The sequence below is a fragment of the Amaranthus tricolor genome, chromosome 2 (assembly GCF_026212465.1).
Source record: "Amaranthus tricolor cultivar Red isolate AtriRed21 chromosome 2, ASM2621246v1, whole genome shotgun sequence".
Taxonomy (NCBI): domain Eukaryota; kingdom Viridiplantae; phylum Streptophyta; class Magnoliopsida; order Caryophyllales; family Amaranthaceae; genus Amaranthus; species Amaranthus tricolor.
In genome coordinates, this window is record NC_080048.1 from 577,674 (window position 1) to 600,713 (window position 23,040).

Sequence of the window (23,040 nt, forward strand, 5' to 3'; positions counted from 1 at the left end):
TTTATTTTATTTTTTTAATTTATCAACTAAATCATAATAAGTCAAATTTAATTTATTCATTCCCAAAAAAAGGTTTGAGCTATTAAGAATAAGATCACCTTGGAAAATGGGGATACTTAAAACGAAGCAAGGCGTACGGATGGGTCCATCTTTTGTATCCGGCTTTTGTTAGTAAAAGCCAAAGAGGAATGTTAAAGGTTGTTTGTTTGGTAATTGGTAGGTAGGCACGTAAAGGGAGTTGAACAAGATCATATTTTCATGCTTTAGATCTCTTGGATGTCCTAATCACTCAAATCATGTTTTCATTTTCCCATCATTCTACATTTCTAGCCCATGTTTTCCTTTTTACTTCAATTCCAAGTTTATATTTGGCCTAAATATTTTACTTAAATTCATCGGTGATTGATGAGATCTAAACTTATAATATGTTTTTGTTATATTGGCGTATGGTATTACGTCAAGAATTTAATATGATCAAAAATTTAAACTGATGATAATTAACACCTTATTTTATGTTAATTATGTTTTATCAATAATAATAAACTTACGCTATATTTTGAAAAGAACTTTGAATGAAAGGAAAAGAGGGAAAGGGGGAGGGAATGATAAGAAACTTTTCTCTTGATTGTTTAAGAGTTGAAGGAAGGGAGGGGAACTTTTTTCCATCGAATCATACAACTTATGAAAATAAGAATTATGTGAGAATATAACTTATTACCTTTACCTTTAGAAAAATAATATTTGCATGCTCCAATGGAGCCAAAACTTGATTCTCTTGTCATTAATAAAAGTAAGGAAACTAATCTCTTTAAATCACTTCCTTTCTAATTCATCCCTTCCAAGTCTGTTATCCAAATAAAAGAAATTACACAAATTCTCATATGAGACGATCTCAAGGTGAGATCATTTTAATTGGATTGGCCTAATATACATTGATTTTTAAAGTAATGGCTTTTTATAGTTTTAAAGCTATCACTTATAGCTTAAAGTAATCACTTAGAGATACGGGCTTACTTGTATGGACTCGTCTCATAGTAAGACGATCTCATATAAACGTGCTGAAGAAATTATTATCCCCTCTAATTGAATTCCTACATTTCCTTTTCGTACAAATCCTTTCATCAAAACAAAATATTAACGCCAATGCTAATAGACTTAGACATTCTTAATCATAACGTTATCATTATGACCGAGGATGATTAATTATGCTTTCCAAATCATACTAATACAACTACTTTGTTGTACACAATTGTACTTCCAATAATATTATCTCCTAAAATATGCCTTAAAAACATAGAAATTCAGCCAACATTTTTATGATACATGCACAACTCCTAAAAATGCAAATTAACGCAACAATTGCTTTTCAAGTTTAATCACACCAAGTCGCGCCTCCCACGCCAAACTCTAAGTATCTTCTACCCAACTTGTAATAATATGATTATTTTTCCTAATTATTCATATCCCTTTCCCTTTACTCTCTCTGCCTTTCTTTTTTACACTTCCTAAGAAACTAATCCACCATAACCATGATCATTCCTAGGCCTAAATTTCATATAAATATGCAACAAACCAAATCCTATAATAAATTAAATCTTCATACCGAAACTTATTTAGAGGCTAGTTATCATTCAAGCTGTACCCAAAAAAAGTGTTTTTGGCTTATTATTTCAGATAACGTTAGTCCTTTATTTTGATAAAACGCTATTTGATATTCGATAAAGTAACATTTTAAGTAGCGTTTAGTTGTTTGACAGTTGTTTAAAAAAACGATCAAATGAAGATTATGGGTGGGAGAGTAGGGTTGGTGTTGGTTTTGATAGGAGTTTTGTTGAAAGTAGGTGTTAGTCATGATTATGGGGATGCTTTAACCAAGAGTATATTATTCTTTGAAGGCCAAAGGTCAGGGAAATTGCCACCTTCTCAACGTATGACTTGGCGTAAGGATTCCGCTCTTCGTGATGGCATCCAAATTGGCGTAAGTCCTTTCATTTTCTTCTCGAGTTATTTCATTTTCCTTTTATTAGTTGCTCGATCATATTGCATGTCAATTGGATAACTATGTAATGAAAATACATCGTTGGATATTTAATAGTTACGACACTCACATATAGTAATGGTTATTGAATAGTTGCGATACTTACATAGTTGTCCTTATTTATTTTTATTTTTAAAAAAAATATTTAAAAGAAAAAAAATCATATGTTAGTCTAGTAGTTGACGATGACTTTTCTTTTATTATTGTGATATGATTTTGAGTTTCATCACCTAAATAATTGATTAATTCTCTCTGCCTTTTTGTCTTTAATAAAAAATATAAAAAATAATATAAAATTTAAAATTTAAAATAGTGAATAAAGGATAAGAAAATAAAAGATGATACAATCATTTATAACTTAAAGATCTTGTTTGATTCGTTTCAATGTAAAGATTATTAATATTAACTTTTTATAATTATAATTTTAATCATGCTTAATAAAAGATATTAATAATAAAATTATTGCTCAGTCAAATAAGACTATTAGGATGAATATTACAAAGTATTAAAAAATCAAAAATTTAGCGTTTTCAGGTTGATTTAGTAGGAGGATATTACGATGCTGGTGACAATGTAAAATTCAACTTCCCTATGGCATTCACAACAACCATGCTCGCTTGGAGCGTAGCGGATTTTGGACCCTTTTTTGGTTCCGAACTCCAACACGCTCACGATGCCATCCAATGGGCGACGGACTACTTCTTGAAGTGCACTAGTGTTCCTGGGTTCGTGTTCGTGCAAGTCGGAGATGGCTTCGGAGATCACAATTGTTGGGAGAGACCCGAAGATATGGACACACCGCGAACACCCTTCGCGGTTAGTAGAACAAATCCAGGGTCTGAAGTTTCAGCTGAGATTGCTGCTGCATTGGCTGCTTCTTCTATTGTGTTAAGGTCTTCTAATCGTACTTATGCCGCACGTCTTCTCAGCCGGGCTAAAACGGTATGCTCTATTATTAATGTGCATCATGTGCATTTTGGTCCTTACATAGTTAGCTTAGCCACTTGGTCAAAATTAAAGCAAAATTTCCGAGTGTTTAATGATAGTCAGAAAAGTCATTTGGTGTACCAATTTTTTCTAGTGTTCATTTAATTTTCAAATTATACTTGAATTATGTAGGAGATTTATTTTACATATGCAAAATGTTTATTTTACGATTAAAAACAACTAACCTTGAAATCATTTTAACTATATATTTATACATGGTAACTCGTAAGTGTCTATTTTAGCTATAGAGGAAATTATTTTTTTATATCAGTTAGTGTAGATACAAATAAGTCGAATACCAAAAATTTAGGAAAACTCTACATGATTATCCTTCAAATCTTGACTATATATATATATATATATATATATATATATATATATATATATATATATATATATATATATAATCGCCTTCTTTAATTTACATAAATGTAATAGATGGAAATGAACTTATTTGACCATATATGTTAGTTGATCGTTAAAAAACATGTAATTGGATCATTTTAACTGCTAGTTAATGACTATTTAATGTAATTGTTTTGACATAAAAGATCACTTAAATTGATGACAGAATGTTTAGTCTCAATAAAAATGAAAAGTCTGTTTAATACTAAATAAAGTTTAAATGACCACTTAAGTTTTTTTGAGATAGAAGGCTATGTGAGTAATAAAATTATTTATAAACCTCAATATGATTATCATGTGAATTAACAAAAACATTGTACGATGAGTCTGATTACCTTATAGAATAAGTTAAAAATTATTTGAGCTAGTTAGTTAGTTAGGGCTTTTCCTAATAAAGTTTCCTAGCTTAAAATTCCCAATTGTCTCAAAATTTTCCTAGTGGTGTCCTAATTAACGCCTATGTATATATCGGTCAGGTATTCAATTTTGCAGATTCATACCAAGGCAATTACAATGAAAGTCTTGGACCTTGGGTTTGTTCATTTTACTGTGATTTTAGTGGTTATCAGGTAATTTAAAGCAAATTATTCTTCTAATTAATTATGATGTCATGATTAATTATTTGTTAATTTTATGTAATATACTCTTAATCAACACTATGATATATTGTTACAGGATGAATTGATCTGGGCAGCGGCATGGATATACAGGGCATCAAAATTGTCTTTTTACTCGGATTATGTTCTGAAGAATATGTACAAATTAGATCCACCTTATAATGGAGGTAGTTTTGCAGAATTTGGATGGGATACCAAGCATGCTGGCATCAACGTACTTGTTTCCAAGGCAAGTCTTAGTGTGTTCTTGGATAGTATTCCCTCTGTCCTTGTGAATTTGCAAATGTAGTGATATTAGATATGTTGTGATGGAAAATGTCACCTGCGATAAGAAAAAACTCACACAAACAGAAAAAATAATAATTTATTGTTACAACAAACTCATGAAAAATAAACCGAAAAAACAATAACGATCACATAGATTAGTAGGCAAGAAACCCTAATTCAGAATAACGGAAACAAATATGAATTGAAATCGAAGATATAACTCATATTATCATATTTACGTCTGTTCCGGTTAAAAATTGGAAACAATCAAATAAATGGGTACCTTCGGGTGGATGTGTTGGTCAAACGGTGGTTGATCGGAAAACAATTGAAATCCTGAAAATAAACACCAACAACCCCGGGGGTGGTCCCCAAGGTGGTGCCTCCAACGCCCAAATTAGTACCCACGTATAAGCTATATGTTGTAGAGTAGTATTTTTAGAGAGATAAAGTATTTTACTTAGCTTACTGAAAATATCATCCCCTTTACTTACCTCCTAAGAGGTATATATATAGAGGCTACTAGTGGACTTTTGATGTGTAAATTTTATTTAACCGCAAGCGCACGGTGTACGTGTAGTTGAGGGTCGAACATAAGGAAGTTAGGACAAGGAACTTGCTAATCTCTACTAATTATATTGCTTGAAAAGGGAAAAATATTTTGATTGGTTGTTTAAATGATAAACTAAAAATGCAATTAAAATATTGATTGGAACTATATGATAAAAGATCTAGGGTGTCGGGAATCCTCTAAATTCTTGTATGATCAAACTCTTATTAGCGTCTATGAAATGTCAGATTAATTATGTGATTAAATATGATCTTATTAATCTCAAACTCTCGCTCTGTTGATTAACTATTATATTTAGACCCTACTAATTCAATTCTCACACGCTAGTTTTATTGAACGAATTAATAAGAATTTAACTAATACCCTAAAGCAAAGTTGATCTTAATCTCACACGCTAGTTCTATTGACTAGTTCAACAAAGCATATTTAATTTAGGGTTATTGGCACAATTTATCCACTTTAATCCTAGTTTCATAGACACATTCAATCATCAAATCATACTTGAATCATACTCACTATTCATGGTGGAAACAATGAACACAAACCCTAGAATGAAACTAAGCATGATAAAAGATGAGAATAATGAAATTTGCAAGGAAAAACAATAATTAAACTATGAAACACACAATTAAAGATCCAACTGACAAAATAGGAAGAACAATTTATTAAATGACGATCTCTAAGAAAACAATTAAAGTATGACAAGGAAACATTAAACTAATACAAATTTGATGAAGAAAGATTAAACTAATAATGAGAAAGTAAATTAAAGACAAGAAATCAAAAGCTTACAAGAATTAAAAATGGTCTTTAATGGGGAAAGATGAAGGAGGAAGGAGGAAGGAGGAAGGAGGAAGAAAAAGAGGTTTTCAATCTCTCCCCTTGTGCTCCCTAAAGAAGGTTTAACCTAAATGCTCCTCATTAATCACTAAATAAACCCTAAGAAGTTAAAATTAAAAATAAAGATAAAATAAAATAATAAACAATTACATTAAAGGAAAAAAAGTTGCCCGAAATCCAGAAGAAAAATCCTAGTCGGCAGCCATCTCCACGACAAGAAAGCCGAGTCGGCTTTTTTGGCTGACAATTTCAGCAAACTTCAAACGGTTGTTATTTCTTGCTCGATTATCGAAATTGGGCATATAATATACTGTTAGAAAGCTATTGAAGTCTAGTTTCCAATGCTGCAAATCTTGCATTAATGCGATCTTCTTATAAAAAGTTACGGCCAAAAGAGTAGATATGTATTAAATTTCACCTCAAAACTTTTGTATTAATAACACTCTTATACTCTTTTGCTCATTTTCTTTGTAGAACATCTTCACCCAAGCTAAAATTTCCTTAGTGAACTCCGTCATCATTAAAACCATAAGAATTATGCTTAAAACAATAAAAACCACTCAAAATCAACATGAATAACCAAAACGGGTAAAGTAGCATAAATCTTCAAAATAGTCACGAAATTACTAACAACGATCATTATTAAAGAGTATAAGATGATATAAATAAAGTGCAAATAATGACACTTATCAACTTTCTATTGAGGGTGACTTTAGCCCATTAAAAATGGACTTATATTTTATTCACAAACAATTAGACTTATATTTTATTCACAAACAACGTTAATTAAAATATGATTTGATTGTGTATTTGTGGACAGTTGGGAATTGCTAATCATCTTCAGCCTAATCCATTCGTTGTTAATGCTGACAAATTTGTATGCTCTGTGTTGCCTGAATCTCCTACCAAATCAGTCTCGTATAGCCCAGGTAAAGAGTGCATTTCTTCTTATATACTCCGTATTAAATCTTGTATATTCAACGGGAACAACCAAAATAAAAATAAATGATATCACTGTATTAAGTATTTTTTTAAAAGAATATTGAGAGTAAGAGGCTTGAATATGAAATAACTGTCACAAACTAATATTTTAACCAACTTAATTAATACATTTATTAATATAAATTTATAAATATAACTTGTAAAATGCTGTCAATTGACTGCATTGAACAAGGTTGCATTCGCCCCAATGTTCAACAATCAAGTAAAATAACATATATTTACACATCAATATATATTTGATATTTTTATTTTTAATTTTTATTATAGTTATAATGATTATAAATATCTATTTATTTTCTGTATAATGTATTTGAATTGTTTAGGTGGACTTTTGTTTAAAGAAGGTGGAAGTAACTTACAACACTCGACAGCTCTATCATTTCTATTTTTGGTTTATGCTCGTTATACAAGTAGTATTAAAAACACAATTCGTTGTGGAAATGTCATTGTCAAGCCTACCAAACTTGCCGATTTCGCAAAGCGCCAAGTATGTATATAAAATCTCTGTTTAAATTTGTTACATAATAATTAAAAATTTTAATTAAAATTTACATATGTACTAAATTCAAATTGAAAAATGGTTATTTTATGCTAATATTTTATTGAATTTAGTGATCATAAGCAATGTCAAAATTATAATTTAAATAAATTAGCCATCATCAACTTTTTAAAATTTAATTGTTTGTCGTCTACAAAGATGAAAAAACAAAGAAAGATCAAAAATTAAGTTTAATTTAGAAAATTTAGTGAAATCAAAAGGTTAAATTCAAATGGTTGACATTTAAATAAAGTTAACTACTATCATCATATAATTTCAAACGTTTATTATTCTATTATAAAATTTGATTTTTTTTTCTTACAAACTAAAAATTAATTAAATTTAAAATAAAATAGCAAAACTTCTATTATAATGGTTAAATTTCAAAGTCAACTAATACCAATATACCACTATAAAATAAATCAATTACAATAGTATGATATGTAGGACGATAAAATGAACTAATATATCTAATATTTAAGACGATTGTTTAATGCAGGTAGACTATATACTCGGTGATAATCCATTAAAAATGTCATACATGGTAGGATATGGCCAAAAATATCCTCAAAGGATACATCATAGAGGTTCATCTTTGCCTTCCATTAATGTGTATCAAAAAAAGCTTGAATGTCAAGCGGGAACTTCCTACTTCTTTAGCAGCAATCCAAACCCTAATGTCTTAGTTGGTGCAGTTGTTGGTGGACCAGATATTCATGACAAATATGCTGATTCTCGAGCTGATTTTCCTCATTCTGAACCAGCTACATATATTAATGCACCTCTTGTTGGCCTTTTAGCTTTTTTTAAAGCACACTAATTTTTCTTAATTATTTTGTTTTCATATATATATATATATATATATATATATATATATGTATATATATATATATATATATATAAATAATATAATTTATAATCATATTCTTTGTAAATAATTCTTCTATGCAACTCTTTTATTGAGAAATTTTTTCTTATTTAAAAATTTTTGTTTATTTGGCACATAGAGATTAAACAATCTAGTGTTAAGGTTTACTAAATTAGCTGGTTGAAATATTTTATTTTAAACAAATTACTTCTAATAAAATATTTAAAATCAATTGAAAAACAACTATTAATCACTTGCTAAATACCCTTGTGGCTCTAGTGGTTAACGATCATGTAATATAACTTTCTTTTGAATTTAATTAATTATCATTGCCTCATTGGTCATTTAAATTGGTCAAACACCATGGAGATTATTGAGGTCGAAGTTGCAAAATTAATGTAGAATGCCCTGTTTTATTTTCTAAAATGGATAATTTTACATGATTTATAATTTATGTCCCAATATATTATTAAAGAAAATAAGAATTAAATTAGCAAGACTTTTAAATAAATCAGTCGTAAATAAAAGAGTGATTTAATTGAAAGTGTTGACGTGAAACTGAAAACGGGTCAAAATAGTCGAGTTCTTTCGGGTTTCGATCGTGTTTGACTCAATATTTTTTTTTAGTCGAGGCAAATTTTTTTATTATGACCTACTAATTTTCGATTAGGTTTCAGGTCAATTTTGAGTCCGGTCAAAATTTGACAGGTCTAGGTTATGCACTATCACACATTTTTTTGAGAAACGGTTTCTTTAAGAGATTATTTCTAATTGGACCGGTCCATTATATATTTAAAAAAAAATATTGTAATTAGGCATTAAGAATGATGTAAGTAGACATTAAGAATACACACTCTCGAAAGAAATGTCTGCTTCACATCAAGAAGAAATGTCTGCTTCCCTCACATTCTCATTTCCATTTCTGTCTTTAAGGTGTTGTGCAGTTCGTTGATGACGCTGCCGTCGAATTCGATGGAGATAACGACAGTGATGGTGATAGCAATTTCTTTGATGGTATAATTCCATATTTGATTTTGGTGCCATTTTTACTTTCACCATTTAAGTAAAGGCTTGATTTTATAAGGGTTTTTATTTTTTATTTTTTTATTTTTTTTATTTTTTTATTTATTTAGGAGAAAGCAACTTCTAATTGCAATTACTAGGTTTAATGGCTGTGGCTTGTTAGCAAAATATGTCAAATCTTCTTCTCATTCCTCATCCTATTTCCCCACTGGTAATCCAATTCATTTTTACACCAATTTTATAAATTTATAATTCAAATGTTACGAGTAACAATGCTAAATTACTTTGTTTATTGCAGTGTACTCCAAAATCTATTGCCAAAAACACTCGTACAGTATTAATTAATCGGAGATTGCCCAGTAGAGTTTCTGGTAAAGCTTTCTTCTTCATCCATCTGATGAACCAATTCTCAAGGAAGCAATCAAGGTTTAATTTTTTAATTGTTGGGGTTAGATTCTAAATTCATTCAATTTATTGGGTTTATGATCTGTATTTGCTTAAATTTTTTCACTTAAATGTACATATAATTTTAGTGTTTCTTCAAATTTATTTATTGGTTTCAAATTCTAATTTCATTTAGTTATTGGGTTAAATTCTTAAATTCATTTTATTAATTGGGTTATAGTTTTTTTAGCTTAATTTTAAATTGATTGTGCGTACTCCATGTTTTTTGGTAGTTTTGTTGAAGTAAGTTGATGGCTCAGCTGCAGAATATGTTATATGTTGTTGCAAAAGAGTTAAGTGGAATGGCTTACTTAGATGACGTTTAAATTTAACCCATTATAGTAATTCATCATCACCTGAGTCCCGTCCAAGACAGGGGTCTGGAGAGGGCAGGAAAAAAGATAGACTAATACCCTCATCATGAGGATTAGCAATAGATTGAAGATATATTTTCCTTCCTGCTTGAAAACCCATAATTTAGTACAGTTGAAAGCATGAGAATGTGTATTACTATGATTTTGGCACACCTAAAGTACCTTAGCTCAATTGGTTTCTTTCAGTTGATAACGGTCATCCAGGCTATCCCAATTCGATAGTAGCTTATAGAATTGTAGTTTGTTAAGGATTGATAATGCAAAGCCGGATTGTCATTTGCTCTTCAGAAATGGAATTTACATTAAAAAATTGATGCTTGTTGTTTAAAGATCTAATTGATGCTAAATTGTTGAACTTTGAGTAGTTTGTAGTGATTTTTTTTGCTTTTTCTTTTATGGTTTTAAAAATTTGCATTTTTATTGAAATTTTGGTGATTTAATGAAAACATGATTTGGCAAATTAAGTAAGAAGTTTGAAAAGCTGAAGCAAGCAAAAGGGGTAAGGTTACTTTCAATTGATTTGGGAATTTCAGATTTGTCAATTGATTTGGGAATTTCAGGATTGAGAACTGGTGTTGATACATGAAATACCTGCAAAGTTTGAAGAATTAGCTAACTCAGTATGATAGGTTGTGTTTTCTTGGGCAGTCTCTTGTTTTTCTTGAGCCATGAAGGAGAGAAATCTTGAAAATTGGTCTTCGGTCATTCCAGGAGGCAATGTCGACTCTTCATCAGCACAAGCAAAAGCAGTAGATTTTTTACCTTTATTCTGATTTGGATATCCATGTAGTTTGTAACACTTGTTTATAGTATGACCTGTATTTTTGCAATGATCACAAAAAAAAATCTTCTTGATTCCATTACTGTGATTTTTATTGTTCTTGAAAAAAGCTTTCGAAGAGAATGATTCTATGTTAGTGTGAAAATCTCTTTTAGAAGAAAAGAAAGCACTTGGTTTAGCAGGTGCCGAATTGTATTGTTTGCTTAGTTGTTTGTGAGTTTCTTCTTGTTGAAGGATGCGGTAGACTTGAAATACCCCCGGCAATTCTGGCATCATTAAAATGTTTGATCGAACATGTTCAAACTTATCATCTATTTTCATTAAAAAAAGCAAGATCCTTTGGTCAGTTTGGATCTTGAGAACTTTCGGATTGAGTTCACACTTTTCACAACAATCACAAGTTGGAATATTAACAAAATTGTCCATTTCGTCCCATATTGTTTTAACGTGTGTAAAGAATTCTACTACACTCATTCCCGTTGTGTGTTCAAGATTGAATAATTTTACTTGAAGTCTATAAAGATGTGCGGAAGAGGGTGTACCATATCTTTCTTCAAGTTCCGTTCATATGTCGCGAGCCAATTTGTGATAAAACACACTTTGAGAAATAGAATCATCCAAAGATGATAAAATCCATCCGATGACAATGTTATTGCAACGGTCCCATGCCTTTACATCTTTAGGATTGGCGTTAGGTCGGGGTAAGGTCCCATCGACAAAGTGCACTAAGAGTTAAGGTCATGGATCTTTTCCATTTACCAAAGTTGTTTCCATCAACGTAAGTATTCCCACTCGCCATGGTGCCGTTAAAAGAATCAAGAAAACCAAAAAAAAGGAAAGAAAGAAAGAAAGAAAAAAAAATGGCAAACCAGAAAGTTATGGCTACTTTCTTGAAAATCAATTATCAAGTATACTGGGATAAGGAAGAAGAGAAGGGTTTTGTATTATCCCTTGCTCTGATACCATGAGAACTTTTACAGATAAATCATGATTTTTTAAGAAGACAAAGATAAGAAAGAAATTACTGTGTATCACTTTATTCAATATACACACACTTTTACAAATAGAGACAAGGGGAGCTATATATAGGAAGAAAAAATAACAATAGACAAAAAATACCCACAAGGCTAACTAATCAGGAGGTTTATTTTAACTATCCTTAACAAGGATGTAAAATAATTATTTCTTTGTATCTAATTTAGGGTTTTCAATTGACAAAAGCGAAGAGAGATGGTCCATAGTGCTTATGATTGATCAAATGGGTCAATGATTTCTTATTTTTGTATTCTTATCCTTATACAATACGCAAAAAGCATCATACATTTTGTTTTTGTTGAATTTTGAATTTTCAGTTTTGATTGTGAAATATTAAGCGCAAATCTTATACATTGATGTAGAAATAGTAGGTCGCGTCCTAAGTGTAAGAACCAAAAAAACTAAATTATGAAAATTATACGCTTCAGATAGGTAGCTATATGCCAATTTTATTTGTAAACATGAGTAATTTTTATTAATTAAATCTAGAGAAATAAAATGAACTTAGCAACATAATATCATAAAAATAGTATGATCTAGAAAATTATTAGCCTAAGCAAAGCCGTTAGTTTACAAAATAAGAATGTGAATTAATTTATTTTTAGTTTACGACTTGACAACTGACCATCATGAGAGCTGTGGAATATAACTGATTTTAAATTGAATGTTGGGGATGTGTTGAATGTAAGGCCAGTCTTCTCCTGGTGGATCTTTTTTGCATCTTCTCTCCAGGCTTTTTAAACAACCAAAAACATTAAGTTTCTTGAGAGAGGTGAGTTTGGGCATCCAATTCGGGATTGCTTTCAGCCTATAACAATCATATATTTGAAGAGTTTGGAGGGCAGGCAAGAATTGCATCCAGTTTGGCAGATGCTCCATCTCTGAGAGGTCATACAACGTCAAGGTAAGAAGAGAGGGAAGAATGGATGGATTGTATCCAACACCGTAATTTTCTTCTTTTTCTTCCGAGAATTTCAGATTTTCACACAATGATATAGATAATGTCTCCAAAGCAGAGAGATATTCCAATTCTCCAGCCACTATACTCCTTAAATTGAGGCAATAGTTAATCTTCAGAATTCGGAGAGAAGAGCAAGCACGGAACACTTCTCCCAAATTCTCCACAACCCCATCGACAGATATTGTTAGAGTTTCAAGACGTTGAAGAGCCTGAATAGGCAGTGAATTCAGCCATGCCACATCATCAATCATCACGTGTTTCAATTTTGAAGATTCCAGAACAATGACTTCACTTGATTCTTCATCATCTCTTTCTGTTCTTCTCATTATCCCATTCAATCTTGTATTGAATCCGCTTAAAAACAATTCCTCCAATCTGGGACACACCGGAAAATACGTCAGCTCCTCGCACTCTTCTATATGTAATTCCTTCAAAGAAGGAAGACAAAATAAAGAGTTGTTGTTATCTTCCACCCCAACCCCTCCTGTCCTCCATCCTTTCAACTTTGGTAGATTTATAAACCTAAGTTTTTGAAGAGAAGGGAGGATTGACCTTTTTTCTACATTTTCAAAACATTCAAGGTACTCCAAGTAACAATCTTGAAGTTTAAGAAAACAAAGGTTTGGAAGATGGGATATCCACTCTGGCATTTGCTTACCAACATAATTATACATCTCAAATAAGCGAAGACTAGAAGGTGGGTGCAAATCTTCCATCAATTTTATTGCTCCCTCATCATCAAAATAAAAATCCATACGAATGTGATTGAGATGTTTTTTATCCCTCAAATAAAATCTTTTCCCTTCCCAGATTAGCTCTTGACTTACATTTTTAGGCAACTTTATTCTAATTCTAAGTCGACCATGGAGGTTTTTAAGATCTTTCAACTCTTCTAATCCTAAAAACCATTCTGACCAACTTGAATAACTATCCTTACCACCCACTATAAAATCACTCAGTCTATAAATACATGTCAACTTATCCATACCCTTGGGCATATACTTCAACTTATCACAATATGAAATATCTAACACCCTAAGTTTGATCAACCTACTCAAATCTTCCGGTAACTCTTTTAAATTGAAACAATAACATAAAATTAAGCATTCTAGATTACATAATTTTGTTATTGATTTAGGGAGCACTTCTAATGTCGTGTTTGATGAAAGATCTAAATATCGTAGATGCAATAATTTACCTACGTAATTTAAACTTGACAAATCTTTAATTATTAATCTTAATGCCTTTAGATTCCTACAGGTTTTCACTACTTTCTCCACAAGAAAATTATCCACATACCAATACTGAAGATACGAACGTAAACGCGATATATTCAAACAAGAAATTTCATATTTTTTGTCCTTGTTGAATAGTGAGAGATGGCGAATATTTTTATGTAGGTTGTCACTTCCTGTAAAAATCTCCTTCCTCGAGACATCTTGAGCAATGTCATGCAAAAGATCGTGAATCTTAATCGAATCTACCTCACCTGTATAAACATCTTTTTCTATATCTTGGAAGAAACACCTTCTCAACAATATTAGAAAATGTTCTTCACCTGCATCTTCAATGCTCTGACCTTTGTGTGATGGAACAATATAGTTGTGTGCTATCCAAAGGTTTATCAATGTGTTCTTTTCCATTCTATAATCCTTCGGAAAAATGGCACAAAAACTAAAACAATTTTTCAATGAGAATGGAAGATGATGATAACTTAGCTTCAATATTTGTGTGATATCAGTATTGCCCATGTTGGCCACACCCACTTCCTGGACTGCTTCCCACTTCTTCTTGTCTTGGCCATATACAAGACTTCCTGCCACTCTTATGGCAAGAGGAACTCCACCACATGCTTCAACAATCTTTTGCCCGATTTCGACCAAGTCATCATGATGATTCCACTGCTCTGAACTAAAAGCTACCTTCTCAAACAAGCTCCATGAATCTTCCTTATTCAAGCCTTGAAGCTGGTACATTGAATCATATCCCATGAAGTTTGCTGTCACTTGTGAACGAGTAGTCACCACAATCCAACTCCCCTTTTGACCTACTTTCAACAAACTCACTAGTTCAATCCATTGATTGCGATTTTCAGTCCACACATCATCTAAAACAAGCAAGTATTTCTTATCTGATAATTTCTTTTGAAGTTGACTTTGCACAATCTGCAAGGAGGATTGATCTGTACATTTCTCATTTGTACATAAAGCTAAAATTGCTCCGAGAATCCCAGTAATGTTCAACTGTTTATGATCTTGATCAGAGACACAATACCACAGTCTCAAATTAAATGCACTTTCAACTCTTTTATCTCTGTACACAAGCTGTGCAAGAGCAGTCTTGCCTAATCCTCCCATACCCACAATAGACAGGAAAGAAACATCAGTTTGGACATCAGAATCAAGCAACCTACCAACAATATGCTCCAAGTCGCCTTCTCTTCCAATGATTTCAGCAACATCCACATACGAACAAGTCTCAGGCTTTCTATACTTGATAGGCTCATGATTAAACTCCATGATAAACTGCTTGTTGTGAGCAATAGCTTCCAACTTCTTCCTTATTTTGTCCACCCCTTTAGACATCTTGAAAGCAACAAGAAAAGGGTTAGAACGAGAAAGGAGGCGCTTCATCTTCTTGGATATTGTACCGTCAGCCTTCAAGTGCTTGTTCTGCTCGGCGAGAGTGACAAACTCATCGAGCAAATCCTCCGCTTCAAAAACAACATCCTTAAGATCCTCGATCCATCCTTGGACATCATCTGGGAGCTCCTGCGCGGACTGGGCTTTGCGAAGCACATTGTTGATGATGTTGACGGTGCTTTGGAGTTCATCAAGTTTGGATTCATAGCCATAGATTGAAATGATTTTTTTAAGATGAGGAGATTGCAATGCAGAAAGAATAGTTTGGATAGCAGACAAAGCTGTTCCTGCGACTTCCATAATTTATCAGATTTCAAGGGGTAGAAAGAATGGTAAACAAGGGAGTAGATTAATAGAGCTGTTCTCGGTGCCTTCCAGCTGTCAACTCAATGATTGAATCTCAATTTAATGCCACTGTGCATAGTGATAAATGTTGATGTTTCGTGTTCCCCACATGGCCACATGGTATTATTAGACTTGCTGTTCCATTCACATGTAATTAGTCACTCCTCCGGTAGTCCCTGCATTTGATAATAGTTGCTATTAATATTAATATTTTCTCACACAACATATCACATTTAATAGTAAATATTATGAAACGGAAGAAGTATTATACTTGCATTGTTGCTCCATCCATACTTTCTCGTTCTGAAATGCTTGCTACATTATTGTTATTGACGTTAGTCATCGTTTTTTTATATATTGTGGTTAATATGTAAGAAAAAAAATATAGTCAAATGTGATTTTTTTTTTGCGTGGAAATTGTGATCTTGTTTAAATTTACTTTCATAATATTCTTTTTATAATTTTAGACGTGCATAGTTCAGTATATAAATAATTAAAATAACACATTAGATTACATAAAAAATCAATTGTAATAAGTGTGTAATTAGAGTATAGTGCGTGTAGCAGATCCAACATGAATTTTCAACATTACTTGTAAATATTTTAACTATCCTTAACAAGGATGTAAATGATTATCTCTTTGTATCTAAATTAGGGTTTTCAATTGACAAAAGCGAAGAGAGATGGTCCATAGTGCTTATGATTGATCAAATGGGTCAATGATTTCTTATTTTTGTATTCTTATCCTTATACAATGCTCAAAAAGCATCATAATTTTTTTTTGTTGAATTTTGAATATTCAGTTTTTATTGTGAAATATTAAGCGCAAATCTTATATATTGATGTAGAAATAGTAGGTTGCGTCCTAAGTCCTAACTCTTAAATCAAAAATTTTTGATGTGAAACTCAAAGCTCTCAATTTCTTTTGTTAAAAAAATCCCGTTTAGATTGGGTCTCTGTCAGTTGGGTAGTTTCATCATTTTAATTTTTCACTTGTTTTACTTAGAATATTTGCTCTTCTTGGGCTTCTTTTATGATATCTCACAGAGCTGGTTAGTCAGTGACGCTATATTTTTATGGACATCTTTGATAGGTTTTTAGCACGTATTCTTAATAGTCAAAGCAGAATAGCTTCCTGCACCATATGCATTTGGACAGAAGGTTTAGTGTCACTTCAACATCAAGGTAACATTAGAAAATTTATAAAAAGATGCTGAATGTTTCCCTGAATCCTTGATCAATATGTATGTTGGTTTGTTAAATTGAATGATAAATGAATTTGATTAATCACTAGTGGAAAAAACCTCATTTGCTGCGGTTTTTTGGCCATTATTTGCTGCAGTTTTGGCCCCAAGCAATAGTGATAGCAGCAAATAGCCTATTTTAAATGCTGCGGTTAAAAACCGCAGCAAAAAAGGGCATTATTTGCTGCGGTCAACCCATAACCGCAGCAAATAAAGAGGAGTATTTGCTGCAGTCAGTCCCAAAACCACAGCAAATAGTAAATTTTTTTTTTTTTTTGGCTGGGTCAGTAGGCTCTCCGCGTGCCGCGGAGTTGTAATTATTATTTTTTTTTTGCTGTTTTCTTTTAATAGTATTAAATAATCTGATAATGTACAATATAATAAACAATGATTAATCCAATGATAATCACCAATTAACTCCAATAATCACCAATAATCTCTTTGTAAACTATCGATCGTATATATAATATAGTAATATGTACATCATATACAAATTAAAGTCCTAATAAATCAAAAGGTGCTTTTAAACTTGACACAATTACTTTTAAACTTACTCTAGTCATAAAAATAATGAATACTTCACTCCAAAAAGAGTGTCACACATCAAAAGCTCTCGGTTTTGAGATTCAATCCTACATGTTTCATATATAAAGCAGCTTGCGAAAGTGAATAGTGGATTCGATGAGTTGAGAATTTTTGTCCTTCGAATAAACATCGACATGGCAAACTATCAATCTGCAAATCCAACGAAACACAAATAAGCATTAAACTCATCCAAAAACATAAATAATTAACATCCTAGAAGTACATTAGAATACTAACTTAATCCTAAAAATAGAAAATGAATAATACATTATCAACAATCAATCACCAAGGAACTTGATCATTCACAAACATTGCGCGTTCAACCTTAAATCTTTATAAACATAAAAATAATGACACAAAAGCAACAAACCTTTTGAACCTGATTGAAGCTAAAAGAATTGTTCATTAGCTAAAAGATATCTTCTTGTATTTTATAAGTAATGTATATAAATCTCATTTCATTCTGAGGTTCTTTAAATCTCTTCAGTTTCCTGGCCGATTTTCATTAAGAAAAAGCTACTATTCTACTTCCAAATTTCTTCACACAGATAATAAAGTAAAGTAGGTTTAATACTAGCAAATATAATTAAATTACATGATTATAATCTTACATGAACAACTAACCATTGAACCATTGATACCACATACATAAGTAATTATTCACATTCAAATATACAACTACATATATACATAATTAAATTATTCACATTCAATCTACCCTATAAATTCTAATTAATTAAAATTATTCACATTCAAATATTCAAGTACATGCATAAGTAAATTATTCACATTCAAATATAAAATACATACCTTGATAATGAGATATGATAATTTTGTTTCTACAATAAGATTATGTAACCTACAATGAAAAACAAAATCAAAATTAGTATAAAAAAAGACTAAATCGTTATTAAAACACAATGACTTGAAAAAGAACAAGACTAGCCCTAATTTATTTCGTGGCTTTTGAAGGAAAAACAACAATGGTGGGTTGAAGAACTTAAACAAAGATGGAGAAGGAAATTCGTGCAATGGGTGGTTAATGAAGCAACAAATCTCAACAACACAGGAACTTGAAGAACTTAAACAAAGTTGTTGGGTTTGGAAAATGATGAACAAAATGAAGAGAAAACACAGTAGAGTCATATAATTTGAAAAACTTGAAGAACTTGAAGAGATTTTTCGTGAGTTTTTGAAGAAATTTTCTGAAATTGAAGAGTTTGAAGAAGAAGACAGTCGTCTTCGTGGGTTTTTGAAGAAAGTTATTTTAAGGTTTTAAGCAATTGAACGACAAAACGCGGTTTTTATATTTTTTGAACCAACTATTTGCTGCGGGCTTTTCAAAAAACCGCAGCAAATAACCATTATTTGCTGCGGTTAAAAGAAGCCCGCAGCAAATAATAGTTTTTTTTTTAAAAAAAAATAAAAATTTCTGGGTCAGGATGTGATCCGCGTGCCGCGGAGATCTACGCGTGCCGCTGAGTAGTGTCTTTCTACATTTTGATATTTTCTTAACTTTTTTTTTTATTTTTTTATTTTTTTAATACTTATTTGTTGCGGTCATTCAATAACCGCAGCAAATAATGCTTATATATATTTATTTATTTTTTTAAGTTTAATATGCACTTATTTGCTGCGGTCACACCTAAAAACCGCAGCAATTAATGATTTTTTTTTAAAATTCTTTTTCTTATTTATTGCTGCATTTATACAAAAACCGCAGCAAATGATACGCAACAAATACGTTTTTTTCCACTAGTGAATGTGATGTAGATTGACAGTTTTTGTTCTTGCTGTCACGATATTATGCTATAAGTAAGTAGTCATTTATGACGAGACTGGAATACAATCTAAATGCATATAAAATAGAACTGTGGATCATGAAAGATTTAGATTGACTCCACAAACCGACCCTAAAGATATAGCTTGGTAGATGTAGATTGACTCCACAAACCAACTCTAAAAATAGTAGTGTTGTAACCTGTACCCAAAGTGCTAGAGCCTCTGCTTTTTAAGGACCATAAGTCGATGAAGCCATCAGTCTATGATATATACTTTTTATAATTTTAACGATATACTTAGAGATATTAAGAATTGAATTAATACATTAGCAAACATACAATTCAAAACGGGCATATAGTAAGCACATAAGAGTGATATATATTTCAATTATTTGAAAAAATCGTGCTCCAGATTAATATTTCTTAGTTGAAAGTTAAAACTTTCAAGAATTAATCCTATATAAAATAAAATCAATGTTTTCAACTTTTTTTAAAAAAAAAGTTAATAATCAAAAAAAAAAAATCAAAATTTTAACCAGTTGAATTGTCACAGACATGGTCAAATTGAATATATCTGACTTAAAACAAATATGACTCATAGAATTTTAGTCTGTAAGAAAGCATCGACAGAAAACCTCTACACCACTTTGATATTCTAATATTTTTATTTATCATGTGCTATATAATACTCCATTCGATTTATTTGAGTTGTCCCATTTTTTTATTTGAGCAGTTCACTTCAATTGTCCCATTTCCATATAAGAACATAAAATTAGACCAAATTGCCCTTATACTATTTTTATAACTACCAGAACACCCTTATTTTAAAAACTTAACTACACTAATGAAACCCACAATCCTAATTAATACTTTAACTAATTACTCCCTCCTTTATTAACCCTCCCCCCTTCTGATTCACCCTTCTCCATTCTTAAACCCTTTCATTAACCCTTTCCCATTATGAAACCATAGATGTTCATCTTCCTCATTTGTTCTTCTTCGACGGCGCTACTATGAAACCCTTCTGAAACCCTAAATCCGGTAACAGAGTCACCCTTCTGAAACCCTAAATCTTCATCTTCCTCTCTTCTGAAACCCTAAATCCGGTAATGAAGTCACCTAATTCTTATCTCTCTCATCCTGCACTAAAATTGTTGTTTGGTGATTTTGAAGATTCGGATTCGTATATTTCCTCACCACATTCTTCTATTGAAACCTCTACAAAGTGGGGAAGAACAATGGACAGTGAGGATGAAGAAATTTCGGCTATGTTTGATTTGGGACTTGATCTACCTGATGACGACTATTTTCCTTCATCTGACTTAGAAGATTATGATGGGGAAGATGATGATACTGTTTATGATGTTAAGGGGCCCTTCTCTCGTATGTGAAACGGTTAATCTTTCCCTCTGACTAATGATGTTACATTTCGTTTTTGTTATTTTTGATTATGCATCTTCGTGTATGTTGGTTTGTGATGATTTTTTTTATTGAGGCCAAAGAAAAGCTCAATGATTTTTGAAAAGAGGGCTTGTTAGTTGCTACAAAAATTCATATACACACTCACAGTGCCACCAATCTTCATGATTTTAGGAGGCAAAGAGTATGTTTATGGATCTTGTAACACCCCTGAATTTCCTCCCTTCCTTCACGATTTCTGGTTTCGTTTAAGGGGTTGGGAACGTGAAGGAAGGGAGAAAATTCGGGTGTTACAGATCTCAATGATGAAAACATTATGTTTTCTAAGAGATGCGCCTAAAATGATTTTTTTGCCATTAAAAATTCCAAAAACAATCCATTAAATGTTTAGTCATAAACAGCTTGAATGAATCTACATGATGTTTGACCCTAAACATTTTGTCATTAAAAATCCCAAAAGTGTTGCTGGATTTGTTGCTACTGGTTGGTTGCTGTTAATGGTCGTTTTGTTGCTGAGTGTTGTTGTACTTCTGTTGTTATGTTGTTGGTTTTGTTGTTGTTGGTGCTATTGTTGGTGGTTCTGTTGATTGTTGATGTTGCTGGTATTCCTGCTGCCTCACATTAAATGTTGTTGGTTCTTTTGTCATTGGTTCTGTTGATTGTTGATGTTGCTGGTATTATTGCTGCCTCACATTAAATATTGTTGATTCTGTTGAGTGTTGATGCTGCTGGTATTCCTGTTGCCTCACATTAAATGTTGTTGGTTCTGTTGTTGTTGGTTCGGTTGTTGTTGGTTCTATTGCTGAGTGGAAAACCTCTTGGTCTTCAATTCCCAAGTACAATAAAGCAACCTCTAAATGATTTGCATCCAAATGACGGAGTGAACTCATAAATGATTTCTTTCCTAACTATTAAATAATTTGGTAGTCTCCCCTCCCTAGCTAGTTTGCTTTTGTTCATGTGTGGAATATGATAGTCAATATCACCAAGTTTTTTAAGTACTTCAACCTTACATGCTTGTAAGGTTATCCAAACATATCTTAATGTGTGGTGTTCTAAAGCTTTAAAAGCACCTGTCACAGCCATAACCAATTCAGTGTAGTTGTATGCTGCTTTCTGGTGTTGTAACGATTGAATAGACCTAAAAAAACCTAAGTCTAACACGTTCATATCAGGGGAATTTAGAGGCTGTTGAATTAAATGGATATTGAATCCACTTTGATTTGCAGCTTCCCTGAATATTGGATCATTGTCTAGATGTAAATTGTTTTGCTTGCACCTTCTGGCCATTTTTCTCTAATAGCCGGTAAGATATTGTCAATTAGCATTGCCCTTTATGTGTGTCTTTGTTATGGATTGAATTGGGCTTAGTTTCTGGTTTCCCTCTATTCTTATTTTTGGATCTTCTTTTTGCTAGCACTTGAGTTGTAAAAGGAAAGATACCTATCTTTTCATCAAAAATTAGCTCACCTCCACTATAGTTCATCGGTTTAGCAACCGCACACATGAACATAGTTTTGGGAATGAATCTTTTTGACTGTATTTCCCTATGTGGCTCAGATTCTCCTGGGGTAAGATAGTAAGTTTGTTGTGTTCTAGTGAGATAGAATAATTTTTCATCTATGTGAATTATGTTATACATATCACTGAATTTGAAAGCATCTGTTTGCTCATCATAAATGCAACTACTAATACAAAAGAATAGTCTGTCATTCTTGTATGTCGGTTAATAGTGGATTGCATTTGTATGCTTGCATATGTGTTTCTTTTTCTTCCATCTCCACGCAGTTGATTGGCTAACACCCATGACATTTGCAACTGCCTTTGGACTTGTCTTTTTGGACTTTTCTAAGGCTTGGAATTTGCTTTCATCAAATGGTATTATTGTGTTGGTGATTCTGCCAAACTTTTTCCTAGTTGCATCTAATGTGGCCCCCTCCTTTTGTTGATTTTTAACTGTAGCCCAAATTCTACTTACGGTCTTCCAGTGAATACCGTACTTTTTGGCGATATCCCCCATTAATCCATGAGCTGGCTTCCCCTTTTTGTTAACACCAAGCAATAACTCATGCATTATTTCGTTCCTACTATAACTGTTTAGTTCTTTTTGCTTCACCATTTGTTTTCTTGCAATAAATGATTTGGAGTATTACTTTGATTTTGTTTTGTACTTCTGTTTATACTTATGTTTTTTACTCCTACTTTGATCTTTGCAATTAATACACCTTTTTTATACTTGTGTTTTGTTTTGTGGTGTTCTGTTTTCTTCTGAC

The 23,040-nt window shown here is 31.9% G+C and overlaps 4 protein-coding genes across 6 annotated transcripts; 1 reads left to right on the top strand and 3 right to left on the bottom strand.

Moving 5' to 3' along the window:
* The first annotated feature begins 1,804 nt into the window (after positions 1 to 1,804).
* LOC130806932 (endoglucanase 8-like) lies at positions 1,805 to 8,085 on the top strand. 3 transcript variants are annotated; one of them, XM_057672187.1, is made up of 7 exons: positions 1,805 to 1,978; positions 2,573 to 2,980; positions 3,907 to 3,999; positions 4,106 to 4,312; positions 6,570 to 6,654; positions 7,051 to 7,214; positions 7,765 to 8,085. In XM_057672187.1, exons 1-7 carry the CDS (start codon positions 1,931 to 1,933, stop codon positions 8,083 to 8,085), a joined length of 1,326 nt encoding a protein of 441 aa, XP_057528170.1. In that variant the 5' UTR covers positions 1,805 to 1,930. The 3 variants fall into 3 exon arrangements, with proteins under 3 accessions (XP_057528170.1, XP_057528171.1, XP_057528169.1); XM_057672188.1 differs by having other exon boundaries at positions 4,106 to 4,288; positions 6,546 to 6,654; XM_057672186.1 differs by lacking the exon at positions 1,805 to 1,978 and having other exon boundaries at positions 2,589 to 2,980; positions 4,106 to 4,276; positions 6,546 to 6,654.
* A 1,851-nt stretch (positions 8,086 to 9,936) lies between these two features.
* Positions 9,937 to 11,229, bottom strand: LOC130807043 (uncharacterized). Its single transcript, XM_057672323.1, has 2 exons — positions 10,566 to 11,229; positions 9,937 to 10,058 (listed from the first exon to the last, which is right to left on the bottom strand). The coding sequence occupies exons 1-2, from the start codon at positions 11,227 to 11,229 to the stop codon at positions 9,937 to 9,939; spliced, it is 786 nt and encodes a 261-aa protein (XP_057528306.1).
* A 995-nt stretch (positions 11,230 to 12,224) lies between these two features.
* LOC130806933 (putative disease resistance protein RGA3) lies at positions 12,225 to 15,737 on the bottom strand. Its single transcript, XM_057672189.1, has one exon. The coding sequence runs from the start codon at positions 15,691 to 15,693 to the stop codon at positions 12,418 to 12,420; it is 3,276 nt and encodes a 1,091-aa protein (XP_057528172.1). The 5' UTR covers positions 15,694 to 15,737; the 3' UTR covers positions 12,225 to 12,417.
* A 6,351-nt stretch (positions 15,738 to 22,088) lies between these two features.
* Positions 22,089 to 22,886, bottom strand: LOC130807044 (uncharacterized). Its single transcript, XM_057672324.1, has 2 exons — positions 22,523 to 22,886; positions 22,089 to 22,429 (listed from the first exon to the last, which is right to left on the bottom strand). Exons 1-2 carry the CDS (start codon positions 22,884 to 22,886, stop codon positions 22,089 to 22,091), a joined length of 705 nt encoding a protein of 234 aa, XP_057528307.1.
* Between the last annotated feature and the right edge of the window lie 154 nt (positions 22,887 to 23,040).

Coding starts and splice junctions, on each gene's coding strand:
- LOC130806932 (XM_057672187.1), top strand. CDS start 1,931: ATGACTTGGCGTAAGGATTCCGCTCTTCGTGATGGCATCCAAATTGGC. Junction 2,981..3,906: donor TTCTCAGCCGGGCTAAAACG/GTATGCTCTATT, acceptor TATATCGGTCAG/GTATTCAATTTTGCAGATTC. Junction 4,000..4,105: donor GTGATTTTAGTGGTTATCAG/GTAATTTAAAGC, acceptor ATATTGTTACAG/GATGAATTGATCTGGGCAGC.
- LOC130807043 (XM_057672323.1), bottom strand. CDS start 11,229: ATGAGTGTAGTAGAATTCTTTACACACGTTAAAACAATATGGGACGAA. Junction 10,059..10,565: donor TAATTCTTCAAACTTTGCAG/GTATTTCATGTA, acceptor GTTTTCAAGCAG/GAAGGAAAATATATCTTCAA.
- LOC130806933 (XM_057672189.1), bottom strand. CDS start 15,693: ATGGAAGTCGCAGGAACAGCTTTGTCTGCTATCCAAACTATTCTTTCT.
- LOC130807044 (XM_057672324.1), bottom strand. CDS start 22,886: ATGGTGAAGCAAAAAGAACTAAACAGTTATAGTAGGAACGAAATAATG. Junction 22,430..22,522: donor GAAGAAAAAGAAACACATAT/GCAAGCATACAA, acceptor ATGAGCAAACAG/ATGCTTTCAAATTCAGTGAT.